This window comes from Xiphophorus hellerii, chromosome 7 (genome assembly GCF_003331165.1).
Source record: "Xiphophorus hellerii strain 12219 chromosome 7, Xiphophorus_hellerii-4.1, whole genome shotgun sequence".
In the NCBI taxonomy this organism is placed as follows: Eukaryota; Metazoa; Chordata; class Actinopteri; order Cyprinodontiformes; family Poeciliidae; genus Xiphophorus; species Xiphophorus hellerii.
Window position 1 is genome coordinate 11,029,761 of NC_045678.1, and position 26,974 is coordinate 11,056,734.

Here is a 26,974-nt window from a genome sequence, read left to right on the forward strand (position 1 = left end):
GTACAATTTTCTTTTCAACGATTTTTGCCCGAGAAGTCTATTTTCTCCTTCTTCCTCCTCGCTTGAGGAAGAGGAAACTTCCGCACCTCTGATCTTTTGCGTGTTTTGTGTCGAAGCCCCCCTCCTCTGACGGTCTTTCTTGGGGTGAAATCGGGCTTTCGTGTTTACCTGGAAGCCGCAGGGGCACGGGTAGATACTCCCCGGACCTTGCCTCTCAGCTGCCCCCTCCCTGCTGCAGGTCTGCAGCTCTAAATGCCCTAAACTCTGTGAGCTGACGAAGTCGAGCTCAGGAAGACTTTGAGGACTCTTTTGATCGGCGCTTTGAAGAAAAGAAGCGAGCCACAGGTGTGTCGGATGAAAGGACAGGTAAAGCTGCTGCAGCGGCAGGGTGATGCAGACGGAATGTTCTAACCTCCTGTTCCACCTTGCATCCACCCTGCTGCAAAAGAACAATAGGAAACTTTTTTTTTTTTTTTTTTTGCTGAACAAGAGGTGTGATCACGAGGTCACCTGTATTTCTGGCTGTCCACGGGAAGACTTTTAAAGGCGATAGTTGTGATTGCATCTCATAACCTGGAGTGATAAGTCTAAATGATGGAGTGGCGTGAGCAGTCCTCCGTCAGCAGTGAGGAAGCATACTTAGAGGCGCAAAGATGGATCGAGGTAAGTCAAAGCCACCTGAGAATTGTTGTACTGAGGATGTTCTAACACTAGACGCTTTTATGCTCCGATGTATTAGTGATACTATTCTGGAAAGCTCATTTGTTTCAGTAATTCTACTCAAAAAGTCAAAGTAATTTATATTCATTATGATATATTTCATGCATTTACTGCTATTCTTTTTTTTTTTTTTTTTTTGACGATTTAGGCTTATAGTTAATGACAGCCATAAAAGTCTTTGCACAAGATCGTGTCATAATGAATATTACATAACAGAAATTACATATTATTATGACATACAATTCTGAAGAAAACCATTGGTTTAACATGAACTACTTGGCAGTGATGGTGAGCCCCAAAAGAAGAAGCTGCCTGTTAAGAGTCCTGTATCCAAACATGCTAATGGAAAATGCAGTGGAAGAAAAAAAGTGTGGTTTAAAAAAAAAGGTGCAGCTGTGGAGTCAGGGCTTCAAGAGCCTCCATACACAAATGAAGAACTTTGGGATACAACTGTTGCATTTGTTGTGTTAAGTCTTTGTAATCAAAGACAATAGTAGACGTGTCTTACCCTGCCTGGAGATTAAAAGGACTGGACTATTGCTCGACGGTCTAAAAGTCCTCTCTCAGATGAAAGTAAAGTATGCATTTCATGTGGAAGTCAAGGTTCTAGGGTGTGGAGGAGAAAGAGTGGAGAGGCAAAATACCTACGTTGCATGAGGTTAAGGGTGAAGCTTCCACTTTCAGTGATGGTTTGGACAGCCAGACAATCTCCAGTTGTTTGTCTACTGACAAGCTTTATGGCGATGATGAAGCTTGTCATCGCCATAAAGTGATGGCACTTTTCACCGGCCAGGCTTCCAAGACGACCAATATCTGCTTTAATGACAATGGTGACTGCTCCTTACTGGCCAACAAATTCTCCTGACCTAAATCCCATAGAAAATCTTTAGGGTATTGTCACGAGGACGATAAGTGACACCAGACACAACAATGCAGAAGGCCTGATGGCTGTTATTAAAGCAGCCAGCAGGATTGCAGCGTGCATTTCACCTAACATGGGTTCACATTTAGCCAGAGGCACGCGTATGGTGGAAACTGGCTTCTTGTAAAGTGTTTCAGTGTCTTTTAGTGAGATTTAATGTTAAAAGTTCAGAAGTCTTAACATATATCTAGGTCCATGCTGTTCCTTCTCAACAGGTGTACAATTTAACCAGTGAGATCTTGCTTCTGGAAAACAAAAGTACTTTCTCAGTGAACGGATGTCTTATCTTCTTAGAGAAAAGGTTACATTGTGTTGAACTCATTCCTCATTGCAGGCCTTGTCTTTCTTTAGATCTTGTCAAAACCTGCTCATCTGCTCCTCTGTTTTTAAGCTCCTGGGGCTTCAGGGTTCCAGTTTCAAGCAGAAAAAGATACAGAAGCATTAAGAAAAAGTGCAGCTTGTCCCAGTTGCCGAGATGTTAACAAATAATTTGGTATATTCTTGGTCTGTTTTGATCTCACACCTTTTTTGTGTGAGGAATATTGATGGAAAAATTCTTAAAGCAGTTGCACATCATGTCATGCAAATTGTTTATGATCAATTCAGGAAATTGGCGCTGTAGGATCACTGAAAATAACCGAAATAAAGAACGGCTAAGGTTTAGTAGTTTTCATGTTATTGGTTGATCAGTTGGATTATTTGATCCAGCAAACCTTGCAGTCAATTTTTTCGCTAACATGGTCCTCTTAGCTTGTCAAGTGTGCTTTTGAAGTGGTTTGTAAGAGCCATGACTGTGGATGTTTATTGCAACTGGGACTATTTTGTGAAACAGACAGAATGTGCTAGGGCAGCTGAGCAGCAGTGTGTAGTAGGTGGACTTTTTTCCTTATGATTAGGAAAAGACCATTCACTCCAACACTTTCTTTGGCTGAAAATGGTGTCTAAACCATACAAATGGTATGATAAAAAAAATGTTCTGTTTAAATCCTTGGAATACCTTAATAGTCAAAACACACTTCCCATTTCATGCAGTCAATACAATTTGACATATACCCTCTAAAATGCTAACAAATCTAAAATGTCACATTACATAAAGTTTCCACCCAACTTCTTGCCATACTCTTTCTTATCATCTAATTAGGGAGCCATTTTTCTTCCCCCCTCAATTTGCAAATTCTCCTCCCAGCGTGGCGGCACCGACAAGAAGCTGCTCCATGACTGTAATTAAACAAATATTGTTCTAATTTCATGAAGGGGTGAATCTGAATGCTTTCAATGTGACATCAGCGTCTCTCCCATTCACACACTGGCCCATTGTAGTGGCTTTGCCGGTGGGACCGGGGTGGGGGCCGCAGCGCTCAGCTGAAGGCTGCAGTACAAGAAGGTGAAGGTAAAGGCCATGGAGCTGCTGGATGAAAAGAATGTGAGAGAGGGCTGGCACAGTGGAAATAAAAGAGCAACAACAAACCATACTCTGGCACTAGAGGAGCTGTTTTCCCCCCTCAAAGAGAAAGTTTTTGTTGCTGTTGGATTGTGCCTCTGAATGATTAACAAGCTGCTTGACTTCACAGAGCTTTAAACCGAGGCATGTGTGCACTGCGAGGTTGGTGGTGGTGTTAAAAAATGAGACTAAATGGTCTGGAGCCTGTCACATGGACACATTCCAGGATTTGCTGCCATGGCTGTGAACGTGGCCCCCTCAGAGGCAGTCGGCTGTCAGCACAGGGCACGGGATTCTTCGACCACAGGGCTTGTTAGAATAATGGAAGCTCTTGTTAATTTAATAGAAAACTCTTCGAGTGTAACTGTTATGACGACCCTGAACAAGTGGTGGTGTTTGTGCAACTTATGGGTCAGAAGAGCAAGCATATGGCTGCTTGTAATGACAATTAGTGATAATAATAGTCTCCTTTCATTGAGATAGGTGTACTCTACTTCTGTTTGTTGTTTATTTTTTCAGGGATTTTATTTTTTTAGTATAAGCACTAAGATTGCCAAACTCCATTTTATGTTATACTTTGACCTGCTCATACCAATTTTATCTTAGTTAAATTTCTCTTTAAGAGCTGTAATTATCAGCATCCATGTGTTTTTTTCTTCTAGCTCTCTTGTAGTGAGAGGTTGTTTGTTTATATGAGAAGAGGTGACAACGTGCTGTGAGAATAAGAAATGATACTTGTAAAATAGAAAATTTGTATTTTTAAATTTAATTATATTTTTATGAAGTTGTCTTTCTTTTTAAACTGGTGTTAGCATCTTATATTAGCTATTAGCAGGGCTAGCACAGCTGGCATTACATAATAAGCAGTCCCCGTGTGTATTCGCCACAGAATATAGATCATTACTTTAACTCTTGAGATATCCTGGACAGACAGAGCTCCAAAGGATTAAATAAAGCAGTTTGCTATACCTCTTTATCAGCTTTCTTGCTAGCATCTAAAAGTCTTGCTCTCTCACACTCTATTGGAGCCTGAACCGCAGCTACGATTTGTCTTGTTTTTGAAAATAAGATTTTTTTTTTCTCAACAGTTTCTTAAATCTGCATCTTCTGAAGGTATTATATCACTCCACTGATACTAAAACTAATGTTTGAGTCTTATTCATCTTGCATTATAGTGAAAGGTGTTGCCGACTGCACGAGCTGCTAGCTGATAAGCTACACTTCTCTGATCATTAAAGAAGATTAGAGTTTTAATTTTTTTCCTATCAGTGGTCAGGACCAATCAAGATGAAAACTGGATTGTCCCACACAACCACTGATTTCTCAGCAAATGTATAGAAAATGTAATCCATCTTAAAATCTAACATGGAAAAGAACACACGTGCAAATTTTTGACCAAATTTTCTGTTTTTGTGATGTAAATATTTTAAGATGTAAAACATTTTTAAATTCGTTTGAAGTGAAAGCAGGAGCACAATTCAGAACGTTGAAAATGCAAAAGAGATGGTCCGGCATGTCGGTTTTATCAGTTTGTCAGGTTACAATCAGATTTTTCACTACACTGATAAGAGTACTTTTCATTCAATTTCTGCATTTAGCAGTGAGTTATTCTAATGCTTAGTACTTAAAATATATTAATATGTATATGTTTTTAGATATAGGCACCCCAAGTTTAAATACATAATAACCTTTATAAAAATAAAATTAAAAAATAAACATCATACTGAGTACTGCAAGATCTTTAAAATAAAAATTGGAAACTTATTTTATGAATATTAGAAAACCTTTATGCATGTTTAATAAACAATGTTGTGGAGCAGAACTGTTCTACTACAGAACCACACCCTACACTCTCATAAGTGTCATTAAAAATTATTTCATACCTTCACATTTTAAAATGTATCTGTAAAGTCTGAAATTGATTAGAAAAAAAAAATATTTTCTACACATTAGTCTGATGCACTTGTTTTTGTCCTGCAGCCAGTGTCAAAGGAAATACTTCACAGATGAAGGGAAAATTGATTTCCCTCCGTCAGTGGATCCATCTATTGTCTTCTGTTGTTCTCAGTGGGTGGGAACCCGGCAGTTGAGCTGGCTGAGAAAAAATATCTGATTTCCTATCTAAGGTAATGATCAAAACATTCCATGAGAAACAGTGACAATATAGAGTGGGCCTGTATAGCAATACATTATTATTAAAATACACTCAAATCAAAGAATATTAACCCAAAAAACAGTAGATAGTATTTGCAGAATTTACTAAAAATCTCATGGCATATGAATCCCTTCGCAGCTGTAAGAAACGGCAGATCTTCGGGCAGAATTTTAGTTTGTTTTATTCTCAAAAATGCTCAAAATAGTCAAGAATAGAGTAGGTTTTCAAGAGCAATACAAGCTGGTGGATCTAGAATTCTGAGTTGTATAAAGTTTCCTTCCTGTCCATATTATGCAGGAAACGAGAGACTTACCCAAGAACCAGCGTTCTGCTTCTTAATGTTACAAGGACTTATTTTTATTGGCTGCTATTCCTAGAATTGGGAAAACAAAGGTACTACCAGATTTAATGGCGTCCCACGCGAATCTTTCTGTCACTACCCATGAAAACTGAATGGAAAGGAAATTTACAGCTCCTCCGAAGCAATGTTTCCTGGACATTTTCCCGAATAAATCACAAAATATGTTTTGAATGGCTCTGCATTTGGAACAAGGTAGTATCAATCAAAACAGTAAGATGTCCGAGTTGATCCGTCTCGGTGGACGTTTTTTTTTTACTGGGTTTAGGGAATTAAATTATTAATAACTTGGAGAGGAAACAACTCTTCCTCTCTGGAGCTGATGTTGCTGTGTTGTTTACCACCATAGAAATTTTGATTCTAGACTGGCCTTTTGTCACCCTGAATGTTCCCTTTTGACACTTTTGACATGAAGTAATTAGTAATTGCGTTCAGAATCATCAACATGAAAACAAGCCCTTGCACAGGAAGCCACTCACTTTGGTGTTAAACAGTTGTAGCTCCATTGTAGCAGCGGTGATATTAATGGATTCCACAGCTGAATTTTTGTTTTCAATTCAAACCCCAAAGCATGTGGAAAAATGTTCCCTCTGTTGACCCATACTTCTATGCTCGAGACACAAAGAATGTCAGGAACAATTAGTGGTTGAGTGCTACATCAGTAACCAGATTGGCCTTGGTGTCCTGTGTGAATAAACATGGGCTCCTCAGACTCTTCATGCACTATCTGGCCCCCTGTTTGGTTTGCTGCTGTAATAATTACTGTTCCTTGCAGAAGTATTCATATGCCTTGAACTTTTTTCCATGTTGTCATGTTACAACAATGAACTATGTGTCAGTCTATTATGTAAAATCCTTACAATCACAACAAAATAGCTTATCATTGTAAAGTGGATGGAAAAGAAGGCGTGGTTTTCAAAATACCTTAAAAAGAAAGACTCCACCTTTTCCCTGCATTTACAACTGCAAGTCTTTTGGGGTGCGTGTATACCAGCGTTGCCTGTCTATAGAAGCAGTTTTTGGCTATAAATAATAAAGCAAAATAGCTCTAGCTCAGTCATATCATGATGGAGAGTTGACAGAGACTAACCAAGCCATTCCAACATATGGGTGAGTTTCTGGTTGCTGACCTGGAACTTTTAGATGCAACTGGTCCAAAGCAGTTGAATGAAGTGGCTGGATTACTTACTTAGCCTGAATTCAAGTTCTAGATATTCCTGCTTATTCCTAATTATTCGATTCAAGTATTTTGAGCAGATCATCCTCTCAAAACCCATGAGGACTGGATTTTCAGACCCCCCCAACTAAAGAATCCTCACCAAAATTTGTCTCACCAAAGAGGCAAATGCCTTCTTCCATCTAATCACTGTTTTTGTGTCACAATTCAAACTGAATTTCTCTAGGCTTTTTGTCCAGCAGATTTCAGAAGCTCATAACCAATTGTTTTCCTGTTGAGAAATTTGGCCACCTGAGCAATGGTGGGTTTCTTTTACAGTTCCCCCAAAGCTGCTATGTGTTTCTTGACAAAGGACGGACAGAGGGAAGGCTTTTTTCCCTTCACTACTGCATAACACTTGGTGTTGGGCTGGCACATTAAAACCAAATAAAATGCATTAAAGTCAGTTATTTGGAACATAATAAAATGTGGGAAAAGACGAAGGCATATACAAACTTTTGCGAGGCACAATTGTTTTGCTCGGACATCTGTCTTTACCCATGGTGAACCGGAACCATACCTCTGGAGCTTTCTGCATCGTAACTCAGTTGTTGATTCTGCTCCTATGTTTCGTCTCTGATAAAACCAGAGCGCCCGTCTGCCGTTCCAGATCAGACCTGTTGATCTTGATGGTTGATAATATCTCTAATGATAGTGGAGCAGACTGGTTTCCTGTTACAGCACATCCAGCTTTGTGCCAGGGTGGTTCCCACACCTAATACCCTAATTGTCCTCTTTCAATCAGATTAGCCGATGTCACTTTTGATTAGAAAATGTGAGGGGAGAGCAACATCAAAGTAACACCCTGTGGAAAGAGGATGAAAGATGTAATGGTTCACACTGAGCTGTTTCCTTCTCTATTGTTTATTTGCATGCAAGTGAATCCCAACAACTTGCCCGCGCATCCGTGGAACAGTAGGGGTCAGGATTTCATATGCTAAATGCACAGCCTGGCTGACTGCTGCAAGTTGCATAAGGTTGTTTTCACTCCTTATAAAATAATGGCTGCTCTCCGTGCCTCTCTCATCTTCCTGTTTGTCTTTTTTTTTTTCTTGTCTGAGGGTTTAGTTTGGATAGTAATTTTGTGAATGATAAAGAAAGAAGCAGACTGAGCTGAAGTATTTCTTACCATGTAGCTCGATTCCATCGTGCAAAGACACAGAAGTAGGCAGTGGAAGTGTGAGAACTTTATTCTTGTTCATGTATCTTGGCATGGTCTAATTCTCTTGGAATGATAAGCATTTGAGGCTGTGGCCATCTCTGGTTACCCAGGGCGTGTTCTGAGGTGTAGCGCAAATTGTTTGAAAATAATAATAGTCACGTTTAAACGCCTTTAACTGTTTCGCTTTTTCCTGTCTTGTCCCTAATTATGTCCTGTACTTAACTTTGCAAGAGTTTGTCTCAAGCTTGCTTTAAAACATTTACATAATCCTTAATTGTAAATGCCAACAAGCCTGCTTATTTTTACAGTGTAATATAGAACACCCTTTTATAATATGCTTGAAACCTACTTTTTTAAGGACATTTATTTACTGATTTAAGTAGAGAGTGTTGTTGCATTTTGCTTTGATCCTTTTTGAGCTTTCTTGCAACACTTTGTTTTTACACCTAGCAATTCTGGTTTAAAACAAAAACAGAAATCACAAATCAAAACCTTTCTATTTCTAATTGACCGATAGGACGAAAGGGGGTAGACGTCAGCACACCTGTGTTACACCCCTGACTGACCATGGGAGGTAATCACAGGCCCACATCAGGCGGGAAAGTCTTTGCAGGGAAAGGGAGGGATGAAGTGAACACATATAGTTTCTTCGACTAAGCAGTCACAGGACTGGATAGTGCAAACAACACTAAGAAATGATTTGTAACAAGAAGAGCAAGAAGTTCTTGGATTCAAAGTAGAAGCATTAGCTCAGCCAATAGCAGGATCGTTAAACTGAGTTCCTCTGCCAGCGTTGTTTTGAAGAGAAGGGAAGCCTTCTTTCCCTACCCCACACTTTATTTTTGCAATTTCACAGCATTGCAGGACACAGCTGAGTCCACTTGACTTCCCTGGCTCTATGTGTATTTTTGCAATAACATGAACATCACAGGAAGTGCGGAAGATTGAATTTAGCTGTAAAACACGTCAAGCCACATTATAAGCATGGAGGAGTCAACAAGCAGTCAGAAGCTACTTTTTAGAATCAGTCCGCATTGAACTCTGTCCGTCAATCCGTCTGCCTGTCATGGTACACAGGACACAAATAAAAGACATTTTAACACTTACTCTTCTATAAAAGCAAACATTGTGAAAGTAGTTATAAAAATAGATTGAATATTGGTCCATATTATCTCTGTGAATTAAAATTCCACCATTTCAAATGAGTGTTATGAAACTTTAATGTTTCGATTAGGGGTGCATCAATTGCAGTTTTCTGGCCAATCAGTGATCTTTAAAAAAAATTTTACCTGGTGATTCCGATATTGATTTTTTATTTCTCCAGATTTTAACCACAAACGTGTAGATATGACCTGATGTTTGTCAGAGTAAGTCAGGAGGGAGAGTGACTGATTTTCAGAACTTTGCAGAGGCACATGAGACAGATTTTATTTGTAAGTATTGGCTGATCCCAGATCTCCCAAAATTAAGTAAATCTGGTCCAATTTGTCGATTCACCCTACATTTTAAAGTTCCCAACATATTTATGGACATTATTTATGTAGCTATTAATACTATCACTTTTTATTTATCAATCTATTTGCAAATTCAAACATTGTTTTAGAAGCACAGTGTTGTATTGAAAGCATTGAGCAGGACTGCTGAGTAAATACAGTTTTTTAGTCACTTTGTATTCAAGAGATCCAGATTTAGACTTTATTAGACCAGGAAGCATTCCAACAAAACACTGCAGGAATCAGGGAGTGGCTAACATCATGCACTTTGTTGCAAAACATAAAAAAATAATTGTGCTTTTTTTTTCACATAAAAATGCTGCATGAAGGAGAAGCTGCACAGGAAATGTAGTAAATGCACGAATCGCTGTAGAAGTCTTGCATGTTTTTTTCAGTTGCTCCACTTCATATGTTCTTGTGTTTAAGGCTGCATGTCAGGCGTGCATGCAGTGTCCGTGTTTGCTTACATAATGGTTCCTGGTGTTTCTGCAGCGGCGGTTTGAGATCATGGGAAAAGCATGAGACTGTAACACAGCCGCTGTGTTCCTTCAGTGTTCCAGCCTTGTGGCTTCTGCAGACTGACTCCAGTACAGTTTTAACACAGCCCGCACATTTCCCAGCAGCTTCCAGCACTAAAGTGAGAGGAAATCACCCACTCAGGACCCCCCCAGCTCCCTGAGGAATACCTGGAGGACCTTACTTAACGTTGGCCCTCAGAGACAGTGCAGGAACTCAGAAGGAAATACCTCTGACTTCCTCTGCTACTGTTCTCAACATCCTACCTTTATTCTCCAACGCTCCCCACCCCTCATCACACTCTGCCCCCCAGACCCCCACCTCCTCCTCCTCTCCTTACCCAACCCTTGCTGGCTGTTTTTGCTCACTGTTCTTGTATTCTTGCTTCTTTTTTCTTTTTGTTTTTTGTTTCTCTCTCCCCAGGCAGCAACCAAGAAAAAATTTGGGAACGGCGACTTCCGATCAGCCCTGGAGAATGGAGTTCTGCTGTGTGAGTAAGTACTCCTCTTTTCCCAGGCACCTCTATTAGGCCACTCATTCATAAGGAATCCCTCCGCTCTCCTCCACGTCTGCTCTCCCAACGTAAGTGTTGCTGATATTTCCCAGGCAGACCCCCTGCCAGGCCACTGTTTGTTTGTTAGCTTGCATAAACGGAGCCAGGGTTGTCCAGACGGAACAATGGAGGCAGTTATTTGTAGTTATTTGATGCTATCACGATCAGACTTTCTCTCATGCCTTGCTGGATAGGAGAGCAATGTCTTTCAGTTGTGTTGTCTGTTGGACAGATGTTATGGATCTGTGGACTGGGCTGCGTGCCGTCCTCGCTGTAATGAGAAGCTGTGCAGTGGATGAAAAAGTTTCAGTTTTGACCACAGGAAGGTTCAAAGCATGCTGCTTTCTAATTTCCCCGAATGGATCTGGGATGAGCCAACAAGTCAGTTTTAGGAGTCCTGTCTTTGCGACATTTGCTTTTTTTGCGTTAACTCAATAACTCTTGTCAGTCAGGACATTTGTAAGGCAGAGCATAATGAAGCAGCATGCATATGTGCAAATTGCTTAACGGACACTGCGATGGGATTTGCACATATCAGCATGAGGCTGATAATTAGCAGCAGCCCGTGCAGAGTTGTCCAAACCTTTATCGGCAGCCGCTCGAAGAAGAAGAAGAAGAACCGCCTCGCTCTGCTGATTGGGGCCTGACTCTGACGAACAACACCGTCTGCAGTTTTTTTTTCGTTTCTTTTTCTTTTCAGTCATCAAGCTGTCCGTGTTTTCTCAGCACGAGGAAGAGGAAGGCAGATTAAATCACCTTCACCTACAAACCCAACCCTCCTGCTCCCATTGTGTTGCAGATATCTCAGTTTCTTGCCCAGAAAGGAATGTCCAGTGTTGCTCTCACATGATTATATCCTACTCAACCTTAAGTATGTGTCTTATCTCATGAAAATCCATTGTTTTGCTGTTAAATGACCAGCATGAACCCAAGTGCAGCCCCCCGACCCCCACTCCCCCTCCACACTCTTTCTTTAAGTCTATTGTCAGCCTATCCCATCCGCCTACAGCCAGAAAATGGATTCATCTTATATGGAGTTCAGTTTCTTTAAAACAATGGCTTCTTTAGTTGCATGTTTTCAAAAATATTCCCACAACTTACTTTTTAAGTTCATTTATGCAGTTGTTTCACTATAACTAGTCGTTGTGGAAGCCGTGCAAAATATTTACTGTGCAATGACTGTATGATTAGCATTTTTTGGGAAAAAATAACATATTTTGACTTGGATCGTTTTAATAGAAGACTTGAGAGCTAACTTTTGCTTGAATTAAAGTACATTGGTACATGCCTAAAAATGTAGATTAGACAAATATAGACATATGCCTTTTTTAGCTAAGTTCTTTGTGCTTTATGGTTCCAACTGCTGTGTTATCCTGAAGACATCGAATGATTGATTTATCTCCAAAGTAATGATCAAAACACCGATACTCAATCATACTAATTGGATTAAGATAAACTAGGTTTGGTGGTTACACTTGGTTAAAATAAGATAATGTACAAAAATGTTTCAACTATCAGGAATAGTCATGGGTAAGTCGGCTCAGAAAGAGAGTCGGTTCCTTTTGGTCTTCGGTCACGGTTCTCATCTAGAAGAAATGGGGTTCCACATTCTGGAAACTCATCCCAAGAGAATGACTTCTGAGGAATGTTGCTATTTTCTGTTCAGCCTTCTTATTATCTGCTAAAAGTCATTCTCTCTTGGACTCTCACATTAATCACAGACATGTCCCAAAATGTTGTGGAAAATATCAATCCTTTTGAATAGCTTCTTTTGTGTCTCTTGTGTTTCTTTGGCCTCATTACTAAACATCTCATTGTTAGCAAAAATAGTTAACTTCGAGTCCTGGCTGTGCTTATATGTGGTGGGTTCTTTTGTCAGAAAACAGACTCACAGGTTTCTGATCAGGAAGTCACTTCTTGATCATCCGGGAGCATCAAGTTAATTGTCATCCTATTTCAATTAACAGCCCATTTCTCAGTGTATATCTCATAAATATCTTAGCTGGATAATAAAGACTAAGGTATGTTTGACTTTCCCCTCCTGATCTGTTAGATGTGCAACTTGATCTCATATATGCGGAAGATGGATAATTACTGAAGTAAATTGTGCTGGAAATATACAAAAGTACAGATGAGACTGTGAAATTATCTGTGGTTAGTTTCTGTGCTGTTGTTGTGAAAAACAATTTGTGCAGCAGAGTAAAAAACCTTCTTAAACAGCCTTACTACAAAGGTTGTCATTGCATGCAATTGTTTTTTATATATATCTTGTTTTATATTGACTCTTACTCTATAACTTTCTTTCAAAGTGGTTTAAACGGCACCACAAGTCCATTATCCCCTACCTAAAACCATACCTGTTTTCCGACTTTAAATGTGGTTGTTCAAGTTTGTTTTGAGGTTACTTCTGCTGTGGAGGGCATGTTTTTGGAAGCACAAGGGCCCATTTTTGTTTAAACCATGGCGCGGCACCGGTGATTTACTAAACTGAAGCCAGGTGGCCACCATTAAACCAGGTCGTAAACACACAACACCACCAGGACTGTGCATCAAGTCCTGCTCATTCCTTCGTAGCTGAGGCAACAATGAACGGGTGCTTTCACTTACCTTTTAATTTCCCCTGATGTTCTGCGTCTCTTTCCTCTGCTTACAGTCTGATAAACAAGATCAAGCCTGGCACCATCAAAAGGGTCAACAGGCTCCCTACACCTATTGCTGGACTGGTAAGTTGTCTTCTGTTCTTGTTTAGTCTGGGATTGTGTTCTCAAATTATGTCAATATAGCCATCAGTGAAAGCATTTCTAAGCTTACACCACATCATTTTCTCACGTATTCTTCATGTTTGTAATGCTCCTGATGTTCGATGTTGTGAGTTAAAGCAAAGGGAATATGAAGTTTGACAGGTTAAGGTAATTGGATATGTGCTTCTTCATAGTTGTCCAGTAAGTTTGGTGAATGAGGAGCTGCTTCAAAGGATGCAAATCCCTTACTTAACTATTGTGTTATAATTATGTCAGACAGTCTTGTATAGTAGGATTTACAAAAAAGGAAGCCTGGTACTGATTCATTCTGAAAATAGGTTATGATGAGTCCCCTTTATGTTGGCAACATCCAGACTCTTTAATGACAGACAGAGATTAAAAGATGAAAAGGATAAGACAATCAAAAAAAAAAAAAGCAGTAGTTGCAACAGCCTAAGTCCTGGCTTATTCCATCTTGGTTAGACAAAACATTTCCATGGTGGGATGGAATTAATTTCCTCTGGCAGAAATAAACAACTGCAGCAATTGTAGTTGAGCCAAAGTCTAGATTTTGGTTGTTGCAGCCATTATGAACAACTGAAATGCTGACTTTGCTTCTTCTTCCGTCAGTAACAGCCTTCACACAGAAGAGGGTGGAAGTGCAACACAGATTGACTATTACAATCTGATTATTCCCAGTGGATGCTCTGTTCAGAATCAAATTTTTGAGTTTCCAACAGGTTGGTCAATTTTCAGGACTGGTTGGCCCTATGGGTTCGATTACATCTTTTTTATTCGCCTCATCTTCTTTGCAAGGCACTAAATCCCAAATTGAACTTCATGCTGCACAATTAATGTATGAATGTGTGTGGATTTGTGAGTGTGGATAGCTGCATGTGACTCCAGTGTAAAGGTGTTTTAATTGGTCAGTAGAGATTCAAAAGTGCTATAGCTTAGTCTGTTTCCCATTTAATCAAGTGCATCTCCAATGTAGTCCAGTCAGGTTTTATCTCTTTCTTGAAAACTGGGCTTTTGAGTGATGGAGCAGTGTGTCTTTTAAACTCTTTAAGATGCAACATCTTCCAGTTATAAATCCTTACTGGAAGATGTGGCATATTGCTCATCTTCCAGTTAAGGTTTTTGGGCCACCATGGCTCTCTGCAGATGGATGTTTTGGGAGTGCCTGCAAACAAGTTCTCGGGAAGTAGAGGCTTGAAAACCTACCTAATACCCATCCCTGAGAAAGCCCTTTCTAGTGGGAGTAATTGAGTCCAGCTGTCTAGAGGAATTATGAACATAACTCTCCCAAGCAGTGTGTGTGTGTGCGTATGCGTGTGTCTCAGCATGTTCACGAGACAACGAACGTCGTCAGTAAAATAAACAGACTGTAAATCATAAAGTGTCATATGTGTTTTGTGACAAAATCAACTTTTTTTTTCTTTTTTTTTGCCATTTGCTGTGTTGACGTAAAGGCTGGGCACCTGCTGAGGTAATGGGTACGGCTCCATCGCAGCATTTGTGTGGTATTTCCGAGACTTGGACGCAAACCTGAAACCACTTGATCATAAATTCCCCCTTCCAAAAGCTTCTGGCTGGCTTGAGGCTATCCGTTACTGCCGGCCACATGGAGCGAGGCTGAATGCTCTCCCAACAAACATTACTCACTCTCGCTCTGAGAGTTGTTGAGACTTTACTCCCTCAGCAGTAAAGTGGTCTTCCTATCTCCAGTCTTTAAAAATAGCAGTGAGTGTGAGAATGGCATAAAGTGTTAGGCAGTGTTTTAAGTAGGGAAACACCGATCACTGACTTCCAATCTTCATTATTGTGAAACTCTGATCTGTTGAGGGCAATTTTAGCTGGAATGTGCCACTGTATGCAATGTTGACATAATGAGGGCTTCAGTTGGACTTATTGGGCTATTTTTCTAAACAAGCATTTTTCCTTCATTCATAAAATTAGATCTACATCTGCAAAATATCTTTTATTTCAAGCCAGAATACTCTTATACTTATGAGCCACCAGCTGATGGTGATAATGTTTGCTCAAACAACAAAATTAAGAAGAATGCTTTAAACATGCATGGCTAAAGTGGAGCTAGGCTAAAGTTTAAATGCTACCACCTAAAATAATGTAGAATCTTAACAATTTGTGCTATTTACAAAAGGCTGCCAACATTTCCAAGTCCAACATGTGTCAAAACAGAATTTAAAAGTTCAAAAGGATAAAACAGAGCAGCTTAGCTTTAATGTATGTTTAGCCTACATGACATCTGTTCATGTTAAATTCGGATCAGTTCATCTCTTTGCCAAGTGGGTGAAATTTCCTCACAGTGTTATGTGGCAAAAATACCCAATCAAAAGGGGAAAAGACAAGAAATGGCAAACCATTTGTACAGTTCCCACCAGAAAATTGTGCTCTCCCTCTGCATTTAGTGGGTGGATTTGTCAGCTGGGGGCGGTAGCTCTTCTGATTGATCAAATTGGTCAGATTTTCAGTTTAAATCCATTCATAGTCTGCACAGGAGAAGAAAAAGGCAGAGGAAGACAAAGAATAAGAAGGGTAAGGAAAAGGAAAGGATAAATCAAAAAACTTTCCTTTTCCTTTCCTTCTTAATCCTTTTCGTCCTCCACCACCTTCTCCTCTTCTTCTACACTTTGATTCCACATCATGTCCCCCACTACTCTTCTTACAGCTGACCAACAGGAAAAGGAATGTTTTTGGCTTTTTATTTCCTACTTTGTCAGATTGGTTGTTACTTAAAACCAATCTGACAAAGAAGAGCTATTTGTAACTACGCCTCATTGCCACTTAAATGTGAACATTTGCCATCATCATCATCATCATCATCATCATATGTTCTTTTGCTTTTGCTGTCTGAAGGATTTTAAATGGCTCAAATTGATACCAGCTTAAAACTCTGGCAGAGCAAAATGCCAAGGGAGGGATGGGAATATTTAGCAATGCTGGCTCCCAACCTGGGTCTATTCTTTGGTTTTACTTGTGTCCAAGTGTTTTTTTTTGTTTTTTTTTCCTGTCAGCACATTTCTGTTCCTGAGTACTCTGCAGGCTGTGGGTTTGGACCATCTCAGCCTCAGCTTTGGGCCTGGTTCTGCCCACCCAAAATACACAGTAATTGGTATGGTGCTGGATGTCCTTTGCACACATCAACCCCTTGGTGAGTTGAGGTACCAGAAGGAGGAGACAAACAGGCAGTTTCGATAGGCCCCAGGGTGTCTTTACACATGTAGATGTGTGTGTAATCATCTGTGCAATGACAGGCTTTCGACCATGCTTTGTTACTGTGTTTATCTTCTATGGGTGCATGTTATGACTGGATAGGACTGCTGGAACTGTCTGTCTCAATAAAGCCCTGTTTGAGGAGTGGCAGCATGTCAAGTATTCCATCTCCTCTTAGTTTCTTTTCCCAAGATTTGGAAATGTGTAGCCTGATATTTTAAGCATAGTTTTCATCCTCTGTTTGCTTCCTAGGTCGTGTGAGAGTAATCTCAGAGTAATCCTTGTTCTTAACCCAGTGAACGAACCAAGGGAGATCAAGGTGCACATTTAAGGATAAAATGCCAAGTCAGACATCTGTGAGGCAAATCTTTTTATTCCTTGTTGTGAAGTGCTTCAATCAGGGTTTTTCGAGTGTCGAGATTACCCTTTTTCAGCGATACACTGACTAGACAACATGGATAGGTAATGAAATATGAACTGCCGCTGTTAAAAAGGTTTTTTAAATGCCCAATAAATAAAAAAATAAGTTCCATCTCCTTTTTATGTGCTTGTGTCAATTACATTGGTGCACAAGTAACCAGCTGAACAAAAAGTGTTGGTCAACAGTCTGGCGGATGAGAGACTTTTGACCAATTTTGACGTAAATTCTGTTGCACTTCAGTCGCACGGGGTTCAACTTTACATGTTTGAACCACAATTTGACTCCAGTGACCTCTGAGCCTTGCTAGATGTCGCCGTAGAAAGCTAGGATAAACGCTAACAAGGACATCACCCTTCCTAATAACTTGAACTTCTACTATTGTCGAGCGATAGGATTTTATTAAAAACGTGAAAAAGAAATGGGAAACAAAACACAAAGGATACATATTTATGAATGTGCTCAAACGTAATTCCAGTAAGTTGCCTGCTTCCTTTTGTGGCATCACAGGAGGCATATTGGTTTTTGAGAGGGTGGGTTTTTATTTTATCTACTGACAGTTTTCAACAAAACAGAAAGACAAACGGGAAAACCGGACAATGTAATGTAGTTGACGAGCTATGTAAAATGAGTTTGACTGATCTGATGGTTTGCAGCTTTAATATGTTGGGTCCTTTTATATATAATTATTCATAAATAATTATGTTGACTTGAAGATGTTTGTCATTTTTTCAGACAAATCCCCTTTTCAAATTTCTGCTATGCCAGAAAAATGACAGAAGCAAAGTTGAATCTGAAAACAAGTTTTCTTAAGTCTAGATGCTGCTTCTGATTTTGGTACCGCTTGACTTATTAAATAGGAGTCCTCCAACTCTGCATTCGAACACAATGGCTGAATTACAAGGAACAGGAAGAGCTGCAACCCATTGTCAATAAACACCACAGATTGTTGGCAAGTCCATAAGGACAAAGGGAAGCAGTTAAGATCCTGTAATCAAGGAAGAACAGAAAAAAAAACAATATTTTGCTTTCGAAACCACACTGACTGGTTTCCTCATATTCCACATACTTGCATTGTCTGTAAAGATGGAGGGTGTGCAACACAGTTGAAAACATCCACCTGTCCTTTCATTTTCCTTGTTGTGTTTTCAGTTCTGTGTGTGTTTGTGTGTTTGTGCTGGATTTCTAATGGTTTAGTTCTGGAGGTGGAGTTGAGTTACAGAGGCCACCAAGTTTTTAATGTTTCGAGGTGTTGATGATTCCGCTTGCCTTTGAAAAAGAATCAGGCCCCAACATCTCAGGTCCTCCACCATACCTGACCTTTTTAATTGTCAGTCAGATTGTAGCAATTGGCAAGTTTAGGCAAATTACCTTAGCTATTTTTCAGACCTACGTAGATCAACAAACATCTGTCATACTTAAATGTCGTGCTTTTCAAATTTCAACAGTGTCTAAGAGAAAATAGCCGCTATCATTTCCTGTTTATACCATTGTGAAGCAGGAAATCACACATTGCTAATTAGAAGTTTCTCAACATGAATGAATTTTAAGTATAAATAAAAAAAACATCAGCTATATTTGTAGAGGTGTGATTAAATATTAGAGCTAATATAAAAAAATAATAGAATAATATTTCTTTTTTTATTACTGAACAAATAAATTTGTTAAGTTACTTTTCATAGCTGTTTAAATTTGTATCTGTATTTAGTTAAGATATAAAAAAGTAAACAGTAGACATTTTTGGCATCCTTTTTTATCTAACATTTAGTTAATATTAAGTTTTTATTTTTTCTTTCCATTTCCATCTTTGTGTTTATATTTAGATTTTATAATTGTCAATACATTCAGTTAACATGTAAGGGATTTATGGGGTCATTTTATTGACACATAGAACTAACATAATCCAGTTTAGCAATGTAATCACCTAAATGCTGCGTTAGAGAGTTGTGGTGCTTTTGGAACCATAAATAGTTTAAAGCTGTGCTTTGCCAGCCCTTTCCTTGTAATTTAGCTATCGTGTAGTTTTAGTTCAGTCAAGGCTAATTATGTCTGTCTGCTGAGACATTTATCTCATGCTTTCAATACTGAAGGTGTTGAAAGGTGTGTAAACATTTTAAAGAGAGTTAATGGAGTTAAACTTTCCAAATAGGTAGCTCACTGTCATGTGTCCTTTGCTATTTGTGGTTCACATACAGGCTGTACTCTTGATGTGTCATAAATTTAGGGTCAGTGAAATGTACACAGGAGAGGCATGTAATGACAACAAACTGGGTTTGGTAAGGGCCTGAGAAAATCGCTCAGCTTTTGCTCTAACAACTTAAAGCCTTATAAATATTGCAAATGTTTTAATAGTTTTTGTTATTACATTAAAAAAAGAGGTGAGAACATTTTAACAGTGTCATGATGCGTTCAGGGCAACAACCTCCCCCGCCCCCTGACTGATCCATCGCCCCTCAGTAAACTCTTCAACTTGTTTCCTAGGTATTAATTAAGATGCAAGTGTTGGGAGGTTAGATGCCTCTTTGACCAATTACTAATAAGCATGTTTGTCACATAAATATAGAGCCATCCAGCCCTTAATTATCCCAGCCAGTGTTGTGATCACATCAAAACCCTTTCGAAGCAAAAAAACGAAAAAAAAAATAAAAAATCAGAATCCAGAAAAGCAATGGTGCTTTTGTACTGGAAGGTTTATTTTAAACTCATGAGACATGTGGACATTTATAGCACAACACGTCCTCTGGCTCACATCTGTGCAGCTCCTGCGCTCAGACATAACCTTTATGCAATGTGACTGACACGGTGTCGGAAGACAAACCGTCTCATCCACTCCCACATTTTCATAAATAGCTATGGGGAAATAGTTGTCCGCCTCTGTCACCCGACCTCATGTTTCATAGCAACTGAATGTCTACAAAATACTACTCAGGTATGTTTTGATTAAAAAAAAGGCTTGGCAGGGAGGACAGGGTGCAGTTTCTGGGTGTGAGAAGAAGTAGCAGCAGAAGGGCCATGTGCTGCTGCGTGCGTCACTTTTGCACTTGCATGGCAGGTTGGGTGGGACTTGTACATGCCTCTGATGTCATTCTTCCTGCTTTGGTTTGGTCCCCACCCTAATCCATCCCACAGGTGGCTTCGCCTCTGTCACTCAGCTCCTGTCAGGCAACCCCCGCCTCCTCTTTCATCTGTCTCTCTCTGTGTGAGTGTGTGTTCTGCTCCGGGTCACTTCTTATTTGCTGCACTCACACGCTCCTCCCTGCAAGCCGCTGTTCCCTCTGGTGACCTGAACTTTGGAAGCAATCAGTTGTAGGCTGCTCCCTGTCAGAGAGTTGTTGTTGTTTTTTTTTCCCCCACCGTTTTTTGAGTGATTATTTTCTGCGTCTGAGCACGGGGGACAGCAATCACCCCTGCTTTGTTCTCTATCCAGGACAACCTTAACGTCTTCCTCAAGGCCTGTGGGAAGCTTGGACTAAAGGAGGCGCAGCTCTTTCACCCCGGGGATCTGCAAGACTTATCCACCAGAGTGACAGTAAAGTAAGTTTTGATTTTGTGAACGATGCTTTACACCCACTCACCTCAGACTTTAGGCTAAACTTTATATTAAGAGAACCATCTTTCACCATACTCACACCTTTTACTTTAACTTGCCATGAAGTGTGATTCCAGCTGTATTTAGAAAAAGGTCAGTGTTATTTTCAGCTTGCTTGTGCTTCTTTCAAATGGAATGGCTTTTAATAGGCAGGAGGACGTACACAGAGGTGTACTGATGTGAGTGATATCATAATTTAATTTAACAGTTTGATCAGACAACATGTTGCTTGAGTTACACAGTAGGCTTGTTAATTTTCCGTTTCAGGCATCGTTTTGTTTTCAGTCACCCACCTATCAGAGAGGCACGTTGACCAACCAGTTCAGTTTTGCTCTAACTTTCACTCTGTCTGCTGAGATGGACTGTTTATACAGTATTTTGCTGTGCAAGCAAAAACAAAAACACTTGCTGTCGAGGCACTGAGTCCTCAAAGCTGTTCTAAACTTAAATGAGGTACAGTGTTTTTAGACAGTAATTAGCTGAGGGATTCATTCAAAGTTAGTTAGTTTCCCTTCAGTTGGCACCAGTGTACTTTCTGTCAGATAAGTCACACCTAACTTGGTCACATAATTGAACCATTAATTTCACTTCAGGCATTATCACCTTGAGAAAGTAGCTCCACTTCCTGGAGCGTTTTCTTTGCTTTGATTCCTTCCAAAGTGTCATCCTAATAAAACAATAAAGCATGCGCAGTCTGCGTGTGTGTGTATATATGCACTGTCATATAAGATGTACTGTTCATGGAATGGAATATGGACTCCAAATAAGCAAATCTGTCTTCCATTTTATTGGGACACACCCTCGGCCCACAGCAGATGACACTCTGTGTTCAGGTGGAGCTCACTAAACGTCTGAATCAGGGCTGTAAATGTAACGATAACCCTTTGATGCGCTGAGTGTTGCATAAGATTTTCGCAGGATATTGGCTGTAAAGCACTCTCGGTATGACAGCAGAAAATTATCTTCCTTTTAATGGCAGCCAGATGAAGCAAACCAATATATCAGTAGGCAAATGCGGATAGAGACAAAACATAAGCGGCCTCAGAGTTCTTCTGCTTCTGTCGAGCAAGTTCCCCCTTGATCTATTCTTAGTTCGAGGGGGGGATCACTTTGACAAGCTGGATTGATTGGAATGGTGTCAGCACTCACAGTGGACGAGCTTTTAATAGATTATTGGTACGTTCTACTCTGGCGTACAGTCGTTCAGAGCACACCTGTGTTTGTTTGCATGTGGCATTTAAAGTCGGGTTGGGTTTTAGCTGCTCTTTCATACAGGATTGTGGACATTGTTGCTGCTGGAAAGCATCACGTTTAGTAAATTAACCTGAAGCTGTTTGTGCTTTTTGTTATCGTTTTTTCTTTCACTCTTTTGAGAATAGATGAGACTAAAGGTATAGTTACGTTGCTGCAGTCAAAGGGACACGGCGCACAAAGAGGTAACATGAGTCGAAAATGCCAAACAAGGCTGCAGACGTGCATCCAACGGCTTTATTGCTGTGCAGCTTATCAGAGTCTAGGCAAATTAGCTCCAGAGAGAGAGAGAGAAAGTTGTCTCTATCAGCTGTCTGAATCCTGGTGTTTGTCCAGCCTCCACTCCCTTAAACCCAGTCTGACAGGTGCTTTGCTTAGCGCTGTTGGGTTTTGTAACAACAGAATAACTATTGTTATTCTGTTTGATTAAAGATTAAAGATTTTCTTTAATCTTTTTGCTCTCATTTTGTCATCAGAATATTTCACTTTTGAGTGGGGATGAGGATAATCAAAACTGTTTGGGATTACTGTCTATAAACATCAGCCAGAATGTGTATTCACCGAAGAATGAAGATCATTAATGTACTATTTCTAAATCCAGCATAATAAATAGTAAACTGAAGTTTAAAGCCTAAATCAATAAATTGGGATAATTTTAATATAATACATTTAGCCTTACTATTATTTATGTGACGAAGGAACCGCAGATATATCTAAACATATGTAGAAAATAACATTTAGTGTTATACCTCTGTATCTATTTCTGCCTCCTCTGTTATAATTTGAACAGATTACTACTGCTAAAAAATGCTAACTTACACACTTCACTGAGCTGAAAATCTTTTCATTCCGGTCACATCTTGTACTATTATAATTTTTAATTACATCAGATATTGTTACAGATTCAATCATTTAGACAGTTAACAATCAGATAAAATCAGGGCTATAAAGCTTTAGACAAGCTTATTTCTAATCTTTGGCTTTTTTTTTTTTGACCAAACAACTAGTTGGTTACTTTGTTAATTTAGTTGATTTGTTTATTCCTAATCATGCAATTGCTTTAAATTTGAGTAGTTTCAGTGAAAAACAATCCTCATTGATTTTTCGGTGATTGGTCTTCCGTATCATTGTGGTGTGATGCAAAGCTGGAGTCAGATATTGACTGACACAATGTGTGCTGAGAACACAGTTCAATTCATGCAACGCTCTTGTTACGACAGCCATAAACGCAGATTGAATATCTTCCCTGACCTTTGAGCTGTGAAGATGCTGTAGTATTCACCTTCCTGCTATGCTGCACTGCTTTGTGTTGTGCAACGTTTGTCCTGATAAAGACCTTTATCAATCGACTGCTCAGTCAGTATCAAAATTTTATTGCAGCTAAACAAATTCTTGTGATTGAGCAACACCCTGATAAGAAGGGATAGCTGTGCTGTTGGACCAATTAAAGATTCATAAAAATACCAAGCAAACGTAACACCTTTGTTTAAAATTGTGACCAGACTGGATCTGATGCATAATAGGAGACTGTGATTCACTAAACCAGCATTGCTACATTTCATCATCTTCGCAGGAAACTGCAGCAATCCAGATGAGTCATTGAATTTAAAGATATTTGGTGGAATTCAACACCACCCACTGCCTGTTGACTCGCAGATTTATTTTGGGAATTATGCTTCATAGGCTGCACAACTGAGACTAAAACCCTGGAGAAATAAAGAAGGAGCAGGATGTAGAGGGGACTATACCTACGTAATGCTGGGAAACATTGTCTCAGCTGGGAGGGTTGAAACCTGGCCTGTAGCTTTGCCTCAAATCTTGTCTCGCTTTCTTAGTTCAGTATGTCTTAGCTCTATACTGAATAAAACCCACCAGCCAACCAGAAAGTGCTAGTTTGTAGCAGCTGAGGAACTCTTGGTTGGCTTACTGCATCAGCTACTGGGACCTTGTCTCATTGGCGATATTTTGTCGAAAAACTACAAAATTTTGTATAAGCCATTGAAGTGTTTTTCCTTCTAACAACCCATGTTACAAAACCTTACAAGCATCAACGTCATAAAGACAATCTAAGAGATCAACCAGCATAACTTTATTAAAGGTTCTCATTGATCAGAATTGTATAGCAGGTTCAAACTTGTTGTAGGTACAATTAATGCATAAATTAGTCAGAAGTTACTTGAAATACGTTTTGCTGCCTGTAAGTGACCAGAATGTAAATTTTTCACTCATACGTGTTTGTGTTTGTCCCTTACGTCCCCTATTTAATTCAAGGTCATTAGAGGTGTTGTATATAGTGGAATCTATAGTTTGGATATAAGTTGGACTGTTATTTTTAATTGAATAAGAAACCCAGGCATCTGCTTATTGACCCCAGTGACTTAGAAAATCAACCCCCTGCAGAGAGGTTCAAAGTCTCGTTTTTTTCCAAAGTTTGATTGAGTAAATTATTGACAAGATGTGACTGCTGCTCTCCCAAACAAAAAAAAAAGGAAACTACTTAAGATGGACAGGTACATCAAGGTTTATGCTACCATTCAGGAATTTCAAGGGCAAATTTTACAGAACAGAGGAGAGGAGGGCCTATGCAATGTGGTTTCATTATGTAATGGCTTTGTTTGGCTGCAGACCAAATGTCTGCATTACCACAAAAGAACATTTTTGCTTTTCCTCACAAAGTTTCATTCACCACACAGAATGTATTTAAGGTGGATATATACTGTACCAAATCCTGTGCGGGCATGATTTAGCTGTGTAAAATTAGTAGCTAAGTTTGACTTCATAGAAAGAGCGAGAGTCACGCCTAGTTTGTTGGTACTGAGGGTGTGGCTCACTGTGCACTAATGGTGTGAAGACGATGTTTCACAAAACCATTAACCATTTCACAAAATAAGTTTCATGGTTTTATGTAAAAGGCACGGCCATCACTGTTTGTCCAATTGTGAAACTGAACAAGGAGCAATACCAAGCAACCTTTAAAGTTTCCTGCTCTGCCAGTTGTGACCCCAGCTGTACCAGGCCAACACAAGGGTTGTGTTTGTGCTATGTAGCTGGCTGGAGAGGGAAATGCCAGCCTCACCCTGCTCCTTGCCCACAGAGGCTGCTGTGTCTCAGATAAGCACGCCACAATGATGTCCAACACTGTCACAACCACAGCTGATTCCACTAATTAAACTGAGCGCAACTTTGTTTTTAGCACTGCTGAGATTGTCTTGGATGCTTGCTGCAAGCCGCAGCAGACGTTTATAAAGTGGAGAAAGAGAAAAAAAAATCAGATTCATTTCTTATTTGTATGTTGAGACAGATGTTGAAAGAGTGAAAGATTTTCATTACTAAGGTATGTGTTTTTGTTATAATTGTTATTATTATTTTTTGGAAGTAGCTCACTTGTCTTTGTGACGTTGATGAAGCTGAGCAGGTTTGCTGGTATGTTGCTGTTTACTCTCAGTTTCATGCCATGTAAAAGGTTTCACCTGCATATATTGCTCATCACACAACTGTAGATCTTAACATGCCTTTTCACTTGTGTTAGAGCACAAGCGGAAATAGGAAATCGGAGAGAGAATTTCCTTTGCTCTCTGTTAAGAAAGTCATTTGTCTAAAATTTGAATAGTAGCCCAAAAAAGGACGTTTCTTTACTTCCTTTTTTGCATTTTTGTTTAATTTATGTGTTGGCACAACTCACGTTCACTCCTCGTGAAAACGATTTAAAAGACTTGTAAAATGTTGATGGTTCAGTTTTTTTATGTCTGGTTTTTGATGTTCTCTGGTGTCTGTCCTCAGTAAAACCTATTTTCATGTCACCATGACTACGTCACAGATATTACCAGTAATATTAAAACTTATCCATTATGTGTGTATGAATTTTAACTAATTTGTAAAAAAAAAAGAAAAAAAAACATCCAATAGCCCACCACTTTATTAGGTATTACAAATAAAGATTCAGCCAATCACATGGAAGCTGTTCAGTGAATTTAGGCAACTAAGGATGGAGAAGATGACTTGCTGAAGTTCAAACCAAGCATCTGGTGTACCTAATAAAATGGAAAATGGGTGTATGCGTGAACATGATGCTGTTTTGTCACTTGGTCCTGTATCAGAGGATGTTTTTTTTTGAGTTGTACACTCTGTGCTGTTTTCGTATCAGACTCCTGATGTGTTTTTTTTCCCAGTGATTTTGCATCATCATATGAGAGCTCAGCTGATTCTAACATCTATGTGCGAATCCTGAGGCACCGGAGATTTTAAAAAAAGAGATGTTTTTGTTTACTCCTCTGCTCAGCTGCTGCTATTCCCAATGCGTGACCTTAAATCTCCTTTTTATTTCCAAGTATAATACTTCGTAACTGTTTTATAAAAAACAAGAAAGGGTTGTTTTATTCTTTCTTTGCCATTTCTTTTTCTTTGCCTATAAATTTGTTCAATGCCCAACTGAAAAAAAAAAAAAACGTCCACTTCAATTTTCACTTCTGGCAAATGACCGTGTTGGAAACTCCTCGTGTGAGATGACGCACACTGGTGGGAAAGGGGATCTGTCACCCATCCAGTTTAAATGCCATAAGTGGTTGAAGGTTGCAGTGCTGCAATCACAGCAGTTTGACTCTCTTAAGAGGAAAGAGTTCCATGTAAATACACAACATTCACTTTTGTCATACAAACAAAGAGCTACATGCTCCACGGAGCACATTAGTTGGCTGTAAACTCAACGACTTGACTGTATTTCTCTTTCTGACACAACACAGCTGTTTTGAGGGGGGGGATTGAACTTTACAGCCAACAGAGAAAGTTCCCAACGACCTGGCAGCTTGCTAGAGAGACGACCTCACCAAGTGTTGCTGGTACAGACCCAGGATTTAGTCCAGGCAGCTGCTGTGATACTTAAATGCATTTGCCAGGTGGCAAAAAATACATTCTACATAAAAAGTCTTCATCCTCAAATGCAGATGAGTTAATATAGTTTCTCATAGTCTCATATAGTTATAGTGAAGTTAAAGCAATATAGTTTAACCATCTATGCTGGTAGTTTTAAATGCATATCTGCCGTGCTCACTTTTGGGCTCACAAACGTATTAGAAACTTTACTATTGTACAATAAAAACTCTCAAAGAAAACTACAGCTATGCAGGCGCAGATGTTGGCAGTAGTAGTATTATGAAGGGAGAAATAAAACAAAAATAACACTGCTTCTTAACGACAAACTGATGT

At 39.5% G+C, this 26,974-nt stretch overlaps 1 protein-coding gene across 12 annotated transcripts in view; it reads left to right on the plus strand.

The window, feature by feature from the left end:
- lmo7a (LIM domain 7a) overlaps positions 1-26,974 on the plus strand; it is a 61,084-nt gene continuing 34,110 nt past the window's right edge. For 4 of the 12 annotated variants that reach the window (XM_032568530.1, XM_032568531.1, XM_032568533.1 and 1 more), the window contains exons 1-4: positions 2-663; positions 10,407-10,477; positions 13,190-13,259; positions 20,360-20,466. In XM_032568530.1, the coding sequence (XP_032424421.1) occupies positions 592-663; positions 10,407-10,477; positions 13,190-13,259; positions 20,360-20,466 (320 nt within the window). In that variant the 5' untranslated portion in view covers positions 2-591. Of the gene's footprint in view, positions 664-10,406; positions 10,478-13,189; positions 13,260-20,359; positions 20,467-26,974 lie in introns of all 12 variants that reach the window. The other 8 variants (XM_032568526.1, XM_032568529.1, XM_032568537.1 and 5 more) reach the window with 5 other exon arrangements.